The sequence below is a fragment of the Sceloporus undulatus genome, chromosome 2, assembly GCF_019175285.1.
Source record: "Sceloporus undulatus isolate JIND9_A2432 ecotype Alabama chromosome 2, SceUnd_v1.1, whole genome shotgun sequence".
NCBI lineage: Eukaryota > Metazoa > Chordata > Lepidosauria > Squamata > Phrynosomatidae > Sceloporus > Sceloporus undulatus.
The window spans coordinates 252,145,144-252,158,788 of NC_056523.1; the positions used below are offsets into that span (position 1 = coordinate 252,145,144).

Below are 13,645 nucleotides of genomic sequence, written 5' to 3' on the forward strand. Positions count from 1 at the left end.
CCTTTATAAAGTAACTTAAAGTAACTTCATTGTTTTTTTAATGCCATACACTGAAAATCAAATGTTGTTTTTCTGTATCAGATGATCACACCTCTTCTGGGACAGTCAGTCCTCAGAACTGAGTATACTTGTGGTGGATTCATGTTGCTAAGGTTCATTGTTTCTTTTGTCAGCCTGTGAAACCTGATCTTGCTTGACTCTCTCTCTCTCTCTCTCTCTCTCTCTCATATGCTCTCCCTCCCTCTGAAACTTTCAAACAGCAGGAGTTGGCTGCAGTTGCTTTTTTAATGTTTGGTTTGTCAGAGCTAGTGTCTCTTTAGGAAGGCATGTAAGTAAAAGTAAACAAATGAGTGTGTTCGTTTATTTATCTAGTTAGGGATTTGTTTGTTTTAGTTCTACTACTTGGCCTTATGGTTAAGGTGGCCTCCAATAAAAGCATCAGTATAAAAAAGCAACAACAGTAATACAAAACTACAACTCAGAAAGCAAGAGCTGCTTGGTTTGAGCTGCATTAAATCAATAAAGTATTTAATAAAAACATAGCAGGGTCTCCAAATGATCTCTGTACTAGGTGAACTTATTTATTGAGATAGCAAGCCTCTTTCTTGTAGGCATAATGAGGGTGAAAAAGTGTATGGTCAGCTATCCAGTTTTGTGAATTACAGATTTATATATTTACTTTAATGTACAGTTTGTTTAAGGACATCTTTGTCAGAAATTAACATCACCACCACCAACCCTCAAAAACCCTGGGAACTAAAACCTTCAAATTGGAATTGTTTTTTGCTATTATCATCAGGTGCTATTTGCTGACACAGTATTCCAAATAATAAAGCTGCAGGACTAGTTTGTTATGTTTAAATTCATGCACAGTCTGTCAAAGAAATGTGCTTGACTACTTTGTGACAGAAAATGAATTTGCCAGTGTATCACTCAGAATGATTACAATTCAGTACAATCATGCAGTAGCAGTTTGTTATACATATGCAAATACAATATGGCTCCGTCAATATTTTTTGTGTTTTGAATTATTTAACATGGGGTAAGTTTGTTTTCAGGGTAATGTTTCATTTTTTTTCATATTAAGTGTGTTGTAATTCATAGCCTTGGTGATCAGAATGTGTTAAAATTCCAATAAATTAATTATGAAGTTGTACCACATCCCTTAATATCTTTTCTACATTTCACTACACTCTAATTATCCAACAGTTATCAAGCTTGTATGTTTTGTTGTGCACACACATTCCTCCAGTATTTAGAACACAAGCTAAAATTTACTGTTCTTACTGAAGGTGTGTAAGTTCACATACCATTATTTTATAACCATAGCAGACTGATGGCCCTTTGGCTCAGTTCAAGTACCACACCATATCAAGTGGTTAAAAAACATGATTGAGAACCATGCCATCATGGTTTGAGCTTCACAGTCTGCAGTGCAAACCATGATTTAAAACAGCTTGTTTCTTCCCTGCCCCCCAATTTCTTCAACACTTAGTTTTCTAGGTTCCTTCTTGTCAGCATAGTACAACAATCTATTCTCGCAGTCCAATTCCTTTGCCAATCATTCCTTGTGATCACATACAGTGGTTTGTATGATTCAGATATAACAGCAAACCATTGTCCAACACAGATGTAATGTTGCTGCTTGCATGGTTAAATGCGTATTTATGCAGACCTGTACACATTTCCTCCTTTTAAAAAATGTACATCTGGGGCTGGGAACATGACAACTAAGGATGCCATTTCCTTCTGTACACACATGCATACATGCATACTTGATGATATGCCAGTTTCCTCCTGATTTTCATATGTTAAAAAAAGGAAAGCTCCACTTTAAGCCAAATATATTCTCACAAGTGAGGATGGGAAGTGGCTGCAAGCTGAGACTTTGCTTTACACCAATGGTTCTCAACATGTGGGTCACGACCCCTTTGAGGGTCAAATGACACTTCCACAGGGGTCGCCTAAGACCATGAGAAAACATATATTTCTGATAGTAGCAACGAAAATAATTTTATGGTTGGGGGTCACCACAACATGAGCAACTGGGTTGCAGCATTAGGAAGGTCCACTGCTTTACACCATGCCAAACTACTACAGAAAGAATCTTTATAATCTGGTAAATTTTGGGGTTGTGTTAGGGTTAGAGATCTGGAGAAGGCACAGCAAGGGTTGAGGATACCAACATGGGTTTATGGAGGATAAAGAAATAATAATAATAATAATAATAATAATAATAATAATAATAATCCCTGTACTCTTAGTTCTGCTGGGAAGAATCTGCTTCAATCAAAGAGGACTAGACTTTTGGCAAAGACCCAGCGCTCCTTTTCAGCAGTTGCTCCTAGACTCTGGAATGACCTGCTGGACGAGATCCGTCAGATTACCACCTTGGAAACCTTTAAGAAGGCTATTAAGATGGATCTCTTCCAGCAGGCCTTTCCAGACTAGGTCCACCTCTATTTTCCTGCCCCCCCCCCCCCCTTTTCTCCATCCCCTTTTCCATCCTACCTGGCCCTTCTAATAATTTTTTACAAATCTTCTATTGAGTTTAACTGTTATTTTATACTATTGTTTTAATGTCATTCTGGTTAATCTCTTTTTAGTATTACTATGTTTTTATACTGGGGGGATAGCATTTTTAAAAAAATTTTAACTGTATCTCGTTTTATTGTTGTAATCCGCTGGGATTCCAAGTGATTAAGCAGAATATAAATTATTATTATTATTATTATTATTATTTACATGCAATTGTACAAAGAGGTATAAAGGCACTGGGAGGCAGTTAGGGAAGCTAGCAGTGAGAAAAGGGGACAGAAAAGCTATTAGGAGAGAGGGAGAGGCCAGAGAAGGTAACACCAGAAGAATCAGGGAAGCATGGGATGAGATCAGGAGAGAGCTAGCTAAAAATGTGGAATGCCATTGGAGTGGAGGAAAGCAGCTTGAGAGAGAAAAAGCTTCTGTGAGCCTCCCCTTTCTCTGAGTGTCCCAAAATCTGTTTAATAGAAAAGTCATCCTCTCTCTTTCTCCTACCCCCATCTCTCGCTACATGAATTCCATGTTCCTTATCTCCCAAATACAAAACAAAATGTAACTCATTTTAATCTAAATCCAAATCAGGGATAGTACTGCTCCCTAATCCACATCCTTTTCTCCTTTTGTATTCTTCCCTACTATCCTTAACAGACCCTTTGTGAGGCTGGATTGTATGGAGTCACATTGCTTCTGCCATTAAGTGGCTGTCTATTTTCTTTCTTCAGAAACTTTTATCTGTGAAAAGATGTGTCTGTCAACTAAATGTTCAATGCATTTCCTATGATAATAAACTGCTTTGTATGAATATTTACTTGTAATCCTCACATCTGCGTAAAATCAGTCAGTATTCTTAACTGTAAATTTAAAGGTGAGCCTTCGAGAAACTGGTTTATTCAAGGCCACCCAGTGAGTTCGTGGCACAGACAAGACAATACAGGCACTTCCTGATTTGTAACCTAACCTACACTGCACCACATCACAACACACAACACAACACACCAACTCCTAAATTAGAATGATGTATTTGCATAGGGTGAGTGGGAAAACATGTCATGTTTCCAAACCTTATGGTAAATTCTTTGTTCTTTGTTTGGTTTGTCTAAATAATCAGTTAAAGACTCTGGAAATTATCAGAGAAAAAGGATGGGAGAAAAACAGGATGCTCTCATCCATATTGCGTGAAAATTATCACACAATGTCTTGCAATGTCACGCGCATCCCGTTTTTCTCTTGTCAGTGAAGTGGAATGGTTCCGTAAGTTTTTATTCACGGAAACTGACATGAATAAAAAGTTATAAGACCATTCCACTTCATTGATGGGAGAAAGATGGGATGAACGCATGCCATGGGACACCAAGTGATGACCTTCATGAATTGCACAATAAGGATGGGATCATCCCGTTTCTCTCTTGTCCTTTTTCTCTGTTTGATAATCTCCTGGAAGAGTTCTTCATCTTTCTTCCAGTTGTCCAGAAAATGCCAGAACATTGGTGAGGGAGAGCATGTTCCGCCAACAAATTGGGATTGTAGGTTTCTAAATCAGACTAGACTTTTCTGGTTTGAATATAATAGGACACCGACGAAGCATAAATCTTGTAAGACAGGTAAATGTGCTAGAAGAAAAGGGCAGAGCTTGGAAATGCTTGGTTTCATTGCTTGTTTTTGCTGTTGATGACAGCATGGCATCTGAACCATGTTTCTAAAATCATGATCTTACGCACATCCTCCTTGTTTGGGGATTTAGTTTATATCAGGTTGCATTTTTATATGAATGTACTTTATGTCAGTATTTTTTAATGGGGTGACAGGAAAAAGTCTTGTGTATGCCTAGGTACGCTAACAAGTATGTGATGATACAGTCTACCAGTAAAGTGATAAATGAGGATTTTTGTTCTTTCTCTTATCTAATTGTAGCTGCCTCTTCTAATTGTACCCCACTCTGTTTCCGTTTTTTCTTATCAAAAGTAAAGACCATTTTAAAGGTTTTTTTAAATAGAATTTTTTTTACATCAGTTAGATCTCATAATAAATATATACAGAATATTAACACACATAACTTCCAAAGTTCCTGCAAAAATATAATATCTTCTCTTCATAAAAATTATGTTATATCCTTATTCTTATTCCCATTTTAAATTTGTATCTCCCTTTTTCTTCATATACTGACAGTTCTTTTTCCATGTCTTAATCATATACATTTAAAATATCAAGCCTTGATTTTCCATTTTTATAAGGGACATCATTTTGCTATGTCATTATATTTAATGGGACTTGAGCATCCACGGATGTTGTTATCCACAGGGGATCTTGGAACCAAACTCCAGCGTATAACAAGGGTCCACTGTATTATGTTTTAATTGTTTACTTGCCAATGTATATGTTTTTTAAGCTTTTTTCATTCATATAACAGGGCTTTCCTAATCACATGATGACTAAATTCTTGATGGACAGATGCTTTATTGTACCATAAGTACCCATGCCACCCAAAATGATTATTAAATCTCTCCAAATAGAGTAATTTGTGTTTTTCGCAAAAAATCCATTCCATCATCCAATTAAGTGTGTTGGCTTGATGATAAAGCTCAAAATCTGGCACGCTCCTTCCCCCTTCACTCTTTTCCTTTGCCATTGTTTCTCACTTAACTCTTGGTTTCCTATCATTCCATATAAACTTCCTTACATCTTTGTTCTACTCAGTAAAGAGTTTAGTACTATGAATGATGGGGATACATTGAAATAAAAAGTTCATCTTGGATAGCACCATCATCTTTACTGCCTCTATTCTTCCTATTAATGTGATGTTTAGTTTTTTTCCATTTCTCTGTATCTGCTTTGAAAAGTAAAGACCATTTTAATGGTTCAGGGACAGTTGAGAGTAAAAGGAGGAATTGCTGAAAATCAGAAAAAAGCTTCTTCCACAGCTCTTGGTGTTCCCCTTTAATCCCATGCAACAGCTTACCTCCTATATTAGGATGTCTAACCACTAGGGAATGGTGCTTGGGAGGCCTCCAGGAGGAGAAGTGACAGAGAAAGTTATCTTCTGCCAATTGCATCAACAGATGCTTTCTTAGATCTAGCTTTCTATGTGTCCAGTGTAGAATAAAAGGTTTTCTTCCATAGCTATAACTGATTTAAGAAAGACTGATACATCTACACATATGTGCTTTCCTCCATTTTTTTTTCTTGTAAAAGCTATACACAATTTTCCAGAGGTATACATCCAAAATAAATACTGTAATGTGCTATCCAGGCCAGGCAAAAACAACCTTTTCAATCTCTGGATTTAAGAATGCTTATTGGTGTGATAAACTTTGGCTAGTCTTGATGAACGATGGTGTCTAACAGAAAATTAATTTTATTCCTACTTGAAAGATAGGAGTGATTGGAAAAGAGCAACAGAGAAAGAGGCTTGTAATACTGTATATAGAAACTGCAATGTATACTATCTATTGTCTGGAAAGATTTTGTTGTTGTTGTTCATGCTGAAGATCAATTTTTAAATACCTTCAAGTACAAAAGTAAAAGCTGTCTGTAGAAATCAATGGAGAGATGAATTTTATGAATATAAATGGAATTGTACATTGTTGGGACAGCCTTCAAAATGAAAGGTTGAAGTGTTGGGACAAAAGGAGAAGCAGACTGAATACCTGTTCTTTCTAGCTTAATTCGTACATCTTATTACAGCCTTGCAACAGAGTTCAATTAAATACTGTAGATGTACAAGAATGCTGAACTATTATCTATCGCCTTTGATCCAGTGTTGCAGTTTGGGCAGAGAGACGAGTATACATAGGCATACCTCAGTCAAGCACAGGGGAAACAGATAAGCAGAAAGGGGCAGCTTGAAGCCGCCCCTTCCGAAGACAGCTTGGGGCCACAGCAACAACACGCAGTGGCACCAGTCCACCTTGAACCTGGTCAAAAAAGGAGCAGATAAGGGGAAAAGCCACTTTGCCAGCTCATGGTGGCTTCATCACACTCCAGTGGCATGCAGGATGGAAACGCTGTGCTGCCAGAGCTGTTTGGGCTCAGAGCCTCTGACAAAGGAGACTTATTACAAAGTCTTTATACTCATCCATATCTCTTTTCCTTCTCATCACCTGTCTAGCTCAAAGTTGTTGTTGTTGTTGTTTTAGCAGCATCGATAGTGGGATGTTGGTGGAGGATTGCTGGAGAAACATAGACTCTCAGTGTCAGATTGCAGCAGCATGTCTGCAGTAAACAATGCAATAAAATCTTGAGCTGGCAAAGAATGGGAATCTAACCCAGCCAGTTCTCCTGTAGCTGTGTGTGCCTATATGAAGCAAGCAAGGTGAACAGCATGCATAAACAGCAAAACAGAAAAAAAAGGATTAACTAAATCTGTCTCATCAACTTCCCACAGCATTTAAACAAACAAACAAAAAAACAAAAAAAACAAGCACAGATCTAGACAGTTGGCCAACAGAATGGCAAGTATAAGAAAAGTGGATCCTTACAAGAGGCTTACCTAACCTAATTACTTCATTTTATGACATGTGTGGATATTGTTATTTTAAAAATATTTTATTAATATTTTAATTATTATTTTTAATTTTGTGAAATATACACATATATGGTGTCAATTAAATATGAATTTAGTGAGAGAACAATATAAATAGATGCTTTATGATGAACTAGAAGAGATAAGGAAGTCAATGTCATTCTATTACAAATGTCATGAATTATTGTTGAATGTTGTTTTTAACTGTTATGAAATTAATAAACTTTTTTTTAAAAAAGTTAGTCTTTGGTAAAAAGTTTGCTGAGCCCCATTGAATTGCATTTTTGCATGTGTGGTGCAAGAACCTATAGTTCTTCTTTCCTCGTTATTTCTGTCTGGCACCAAATATTCTGTTAAAGTAGTAATGCCCAGGAACACATGTACTTTATTAAATGAAGAACACCTGTAACAGCCCTACAGTGTGGTTCAGTTTTATATCTCTTTTGTTAGCTAGAAAGCTGTGCTAAAATGGAGTAGTTCATATCCACCTTGCAGTATAATCAACTGTTAATATGGCAGGATAACAGTAGGTCTGAGTTTGGTGTGAATTCCCAGCCAAAAATCCCCTCATGCCTTTGCGGTAACCCCAAAATTGTTTCCCTGCAAGACCATGTTTGAGGGGAAATCAAGAAGTCTGAATAGATGTCTCTTTTTAACAGAGATGTATACCTTAATATGCACTTTCCAGATTTGCAATCCTGACATTTTACATGGATCTATTAAAACATGGAGCCTCTGTTCTAAACCTTGGCACCTTAAGGATTAGGGAGATTTGGAGATTTAAAACACAGTTGCTTAAACAAGGCATAATCTATTGAGAAGATTTGAAACATGCATTTAAAAGGTCAGACTAAGGTTTCCAAACACATATCAGGGGAATTAGAATCATGCATCCAAAATGCATTAGTACTGAGGTTAAAAGAAAACATGCAGGTTAAAAAAAGTGAGTTGTAAGAGTTAAATATATAGAAGTGTGTATATGTATAGATAACCCATAACAAGGAAGGGAAATGCCAACCCAAATACCATATAGCAAAATATCTGCATGATTAACAGAAGTGAGAAGGAGTTTCTTAGATGTGACTTGTGGTCTAGTCATGATCTGAATGGGAAAGGAAACATCATTTTGGAGTGGGTTGGAGGGCTGACAGCAAATGCAGAGATTTTCAAAAAGCAGAGGGAGAAATAAGAAAAGAAAAAGAGGTGATCTAAGGACCCAGTCCCACTGGGGGAATAACCCACATTCATGTCAGGGTCTGCCATGGGGACAACCTCAATTCCAAAAGGCCCCTTGTCCCCGTTATGGAAAGGGGGCCTGTTTGGAATCAGGAGGGGGGTTGGCATGCTTGCCGTTCCCATTGGGGAAGACAAGCAGCCACCCCTTTCCTTCTCCTTCTCCCCTTTCCTACCTTAAGATTGATCCAAGTGTGGCAGAAGCCCCAGAGGGGCCCCATGGGTCTCTCTCTCCACTGCCACCGTTGGATCGCTTCCTCCCCCGGCCTCCCTGCCTCCCTGTGTGCTGGTGGTTGGGCCCGGTAGCGGCGGCCCTTTCCTCCCGTCCTCCTCCTGCTGTTCCCTACTGCCCAGCCTCCTTCTCCGCTCCAGTAGGCCTGCATTAGAAGGAGGCTGGGTGCGGAAGGAGAGAGACAGCAGGCCTGGAGGATGGAGGATGCACGCACGCACGTTAGTGCATGTCTCCATATTCCTAGCCTGCCTCCAGGCCTCCGCAAAAAAGAGGAGAGTGGTTTCCACTGGGATGAATCAATTTATTTTACAATAAAATGATTCATCCCCAAAAACACCACTTTGGAAGTGGTGTCAGGAAACCTCAGTATTTTTGGATTTGACCAGGATCGATTTCAAATGGGAACTAGGGTTATTTACCTTGAAACCTGCTGCGATTTTTTTTGTAGTAGGAATGAGGCCCAAAGCAGGTTTACACAGAACCTGTCAGAATTTCAGCCAAGAAAAGACTAAGAACAAAGTTTTAAAAAGTAGCAGCAAGGGGCAGAGACAAAGCAGAGGTGAAATTCTGTTTGAAACGAGGAAACCACATAGAAGAGTTCTATTCTGGATGTGGAAACTCACTTGTTTGTGATGGAATTTGTTCATTAGCCAGTTAGAACAGGAAGCAGAAGTTAGTGTTAATGCTGTACTTACATTATTTTATACATGATGAACAAAAGGTAAGAGACAGTGAGTGAAGGGAGACGTTGCTTTCTGAGCAGAGAATAAGGGTCCTCATTAGTGTACAGTGAGGAGATAAATTTATATACAATATTTTCAGTAATTTTGTGCATGAAACAAAGTTTGTGTACATTGAATCATCAGAAAGCAAAGGTGTCACTATGTCAGCCACCTGTGTGGACAATTTGGGAGATTGGTATGTTTTGGATTTTGGAATTCTGAATAAGGAAGACTCAACCTGTACTCAAAGATATTTTTCCACTTCCTTCCTCTGAAATATACCCCACAGCATACAAATCAGATGCCTTAGGAGTATGCAAGTTTTTTAAAAGGAGTATAGGAAGAATTTTAGAAAGTTAAGCAAAGAGAAATAAGGCACTTTTAGTACATGTTTTTGTGACTCTGCCCCTTAAGCAAGGTAATTTGCACATGTTAACCAAAAAGAAAAGATATTTGGAGACAGTAGTTCAAGAAGGAGGGCACAGTTGGCCCTTGGTATCCAGAGGGAGGGATCTGTTCCAGATTCCCCGTGGATACCAAAATCTGTGGATGCTCAAGTTGTCCCCAATGGCAGCGCAGGCACATAGTCATGCCAGCATTAGGGACAACCCACATTGTACCTAGTGGCGTTGTGTGCACACAGCCGCACCCCCATTAAAGACAATGGGACTTGGCAGCTCAGCAGCATGCATGCACCACCACTGGGTATGCTGCCCTCTGTCACATGATCGTAGGGCAAGTTATAGACAAGAAAGCTATTTAGAACTACATATTTTAAAATATATTTCGAAATATATTAAACAATTTAAAACTATGTAATAGCTGTTAAGCCACAATCCTTAGAGCAACAAACACTTTTGGGGAAGAACCACAGACCCATAGAGTTGGAAGAGACCACAAGGGCTACCCAGTCCAACCCTCTGCCATGAAGGAATACACAGTCAAGAAGAACTAAATTCAGTTCTCTTTTCCAGTATTATTCATTTCTGCTTCATTCTTTCTTGACCTAATCATACCTTCACAAAGATAAAATACCAAACAGACAGGAAATCTCCATAAGTGATACTTACATAAGGCCTCCTGTTTAATGGACAGATTAGATCACGTTGTTTTCATGGTGCGAAAATGAAATGTCCATATTTATTTCATCAAATGCTAAATAATCATATTTAAAAAATAACAAAATTAACTTTTTGTTTACATAGTCTCCTATAGTCCTGTGTATCTGTCAGAAGCATTGATTCAAATTATAGATTAACTGTGAGATCAACAAGATTATAAAGTAAATTATTAAACATAAATCTAATTTTTAATTATTTTTATTTTATTTTTTCAATAAAAGTGATTTAAATCCCCCCAATACGTGTTCTTGGTTTTATTAAAGCATGATTTCTTGTCCACTTTCTCTTCAACCACAGGTTTGGTGTCTGGGGATGCACTGTAATACTTTGGTATCAGAACCTACTTGTAACAAGTGACACTATGGCACTGGTTGTTTTTTCTCTAAAGAAAAAGAACTCAGCCTGTCACTGGAGTTATTGTTGCCCCATTCATGCTAATTAGAGGTGCTTTTGTGTGTGTATTGTTTGTGAGTGGAGGATGCAGTGAGACACTAAATAATATGAAGGTGCAGGGCAATTGTAAATAAATGTATGAATCCCCCCCCCCCCCCATCCCTCATAGCTTTTCCTATCCATCTTGGAGTAGCCTATGATTTCCTGGGCTGAATACAAATACTGATATTTAGCTGTCAAGTAACAAGATAACTGGCCAGAAAGATGGTTGTAAAAATCATTAAACATAAAATGCTTTCATAGATTGATGCCAAGAGCTTTGTACAAAGTAGATTTAGAGTAGCAATTATCCACTGGTTCAAAGAGAATTACAGGATCACAAAACAAATTACTGTTATTAAAAAGGTACTTGTTCTTGCAAAATGTTATCATTGGGTTTCTCACAGTCTTAAGTTGGTCTTACCCCATTGGGGAAATTATATATACTAGCTCATTTTGATTGTAGAATGCTAGACATTTTTAAAGAAAAAAATTCCAGTTCTGAGATAAATCACTTGTTGGGGGAGAGGGATGTAGTTTTCTAATTTATATCCTTGTACTGCTCCTGAGTTTGCAATAGAGATAGTCATGGCAAGGCATAGATGTGAAATAAGAACACAGTTAACCTGCCATTAATGTACTGGTTAATATTTAGCAAAATGGCTTTCATGATTTCTTCCCTCATTTAAGAACATATCTATGGGGGGGGGACTTTTTATCAAATTAAAAGGTGATTTAATTGTCCAGTAATTAAAAACATCTCCTTAATTATATGTATGGTTTTGTAACCCATGTTTCTGTGAATACTAGTGTATCTTGGAAAGCTTGACTGTTACGTCTAAATCTGTCTCCAGACATGAGCGGCACAGGATCTTCCTAGGAAGATCACTGAGCTGGACAAAAATAAAGGGGCTTCAGGGCTTCACTAGTCTGGGTCAGAAGAGATCTCAAAGGAGGAGACTTGATGGTTGAAATGGAGTATTGAAATTTTATTGCCATGTTTCACAGTTTTGCCTTGCTGTTCTCTTTTTGGGGGGTGGAGGACAGAGCTTTCTGCCTGCATATACAGTTTTTGTATTCAGCCCAGGAAATCATAGGCTATTCCAAGAAGAATAGGAAAGGCAATGAGGGATGAGGAGGGAAACAATTTATACATTTATTTACTCCTTGGCAAACCAGGGGCGAAACTACCCCAGGGTAGTTTACCCTAGGGTTGGGCCAAATCCACCAGATCTGTGTCTAGTCTTGCAGGATGGGACCCAAACCTGAGCTAGGGTTTTGGCCTGCATCATCTAAACTGGACTATGCAAGGCCAGGGAAAACACGGGCCTTTTGGCCCATGCAAACAACCCCTATGATTGCCAGTTTTGTTTCTGAGAGGAAATAGTTAAATAGCAGGTGGACATATTAAATGATTGTGTGCCAAATGTGTTCTTTATATCTTGCACCATGTGTTCATTATGTCTTGCACCATTTAAAACTAACTGGTTTCTTTTTGGAATATTTCATCTTTATGTTTTCCTATCTCAGTTTCTGAAGCTATACTTTTTCCGATACCACTGTTAAAATAATTCATAGGTCTCTAGGTTAGTCCCTAGCACTTTCCCTACTGAGTTAGGTACACTAATGATCCTATTTAGGATAAGAACATTTCAGCTCTTGTTGTAGCTAACAATTCTTCTGGTCAGTTGTATCAATTGAAAAGAAGATTTGTGTTGTGTCACTTTTAAAAGGAATTTTTGTGTTTTTCAGTGGGCAGTTTGCAGTAGTAAGGAAATGTCGTGAGAAGAGCACTGGTTCACAATATGCTGCAAAATTCATCAAGAAACGAAGAACAAAATCCAGTCGTCGAGGAGTGAGTCGAGAAGATATTGAACGAGAAGTGAACATATTAAAAGAAATTCAGCACCCCAATGTGATTACGCTGCATGATGTTTATGAAAGTAAAATGGATGTAATTCTTATTCTGGAACTGTAAGTAGTTTTGAAATTACTTTGGGATAGAGGCTATGAAAATGAGAAAAATATATCATTTGGGAAATGTGGCTTACTGTCAGTGACAGAAGAACTGGTATACAATTGGCCCTTCTTATACACGGATTCAAGCATCCACGGTTTGGAAATGTTCCGAAAAAGTATAAATTTCAAGTATCAAACCTTAATTTTCCATTTTTATAAGGGACACCATTTTGCTATGTCATTATATTTAATGGGACTTGAGCATCCACGGATTTTGTTATCCACGGGGGATCTTGGAACCAAACCCCAGTGTATAACAAGGGCCCACTGCATACTGCAGTGAAAATCCCCAACTTCTTGAGAGAAACTGCTGGACAGGGACAGGAGATGAATGAATCTCAGAGCAGTATTATTGAGGCAATTATTGCAAAACACCACATTGCTGACTGTAGTTATGGGAATTATGGTCCACAGGCAGAAGGAAGATGGAAGGGTGCCTAAACACTGGTCTAATCTGTATCGTACTTTGCTAGAATATTGATCTTTGACAAACAGTAAGGAAGCTAGAGAATCCAAACAGGTGATGAAATGAAAATCCCCATCTTGTTTATGTAAATTTGGCAACCCTATCGTTCTTGCTTTCATTAATTTTTGCTTGCTTGTGGGGCTGTAGAGTTGACCTTGATTTGTTAAGGAAGCAAAGTACTCTTTTAGGTATAAATCTCAAAGGCATGAACTAGCAGCTTCTGGAGAACTGAGTAATTGGAAACTTCACCAGCCTCCTCTTCATCCTCCCACCTCCCAGAAATCTTAGGTCTGCTGAAATGTACAGCTATAATTCTCAAAACGATAACAAGTCAGTAGCCATCTAAAAGAATATCATGAGATC

General features: G+C 38.2%; 1 protein-coding gene across 1 annotated transcript in view; it reads left to right on the top strand.

Moving 5' to 3' along the window:
- The window catches only part of DAPK1 (death associated protein kinase 1), a 643,597-nt gene that overhangs the window by 574,950 nt on the left and 55,002 nt on the right, over positions 1-13,645 (top strand). Inside the window, exon 3 of the mRNA XM_042447762.1 lies at positions 12,550-12,771. Within this exon, the coding sequence (XP_042303696.1) occupies positions 12,550-12,771 (222 nt within the window). The remainder of the gene's footprint in view (positions 1-12,549; positions 12,772-13,645) is intronic.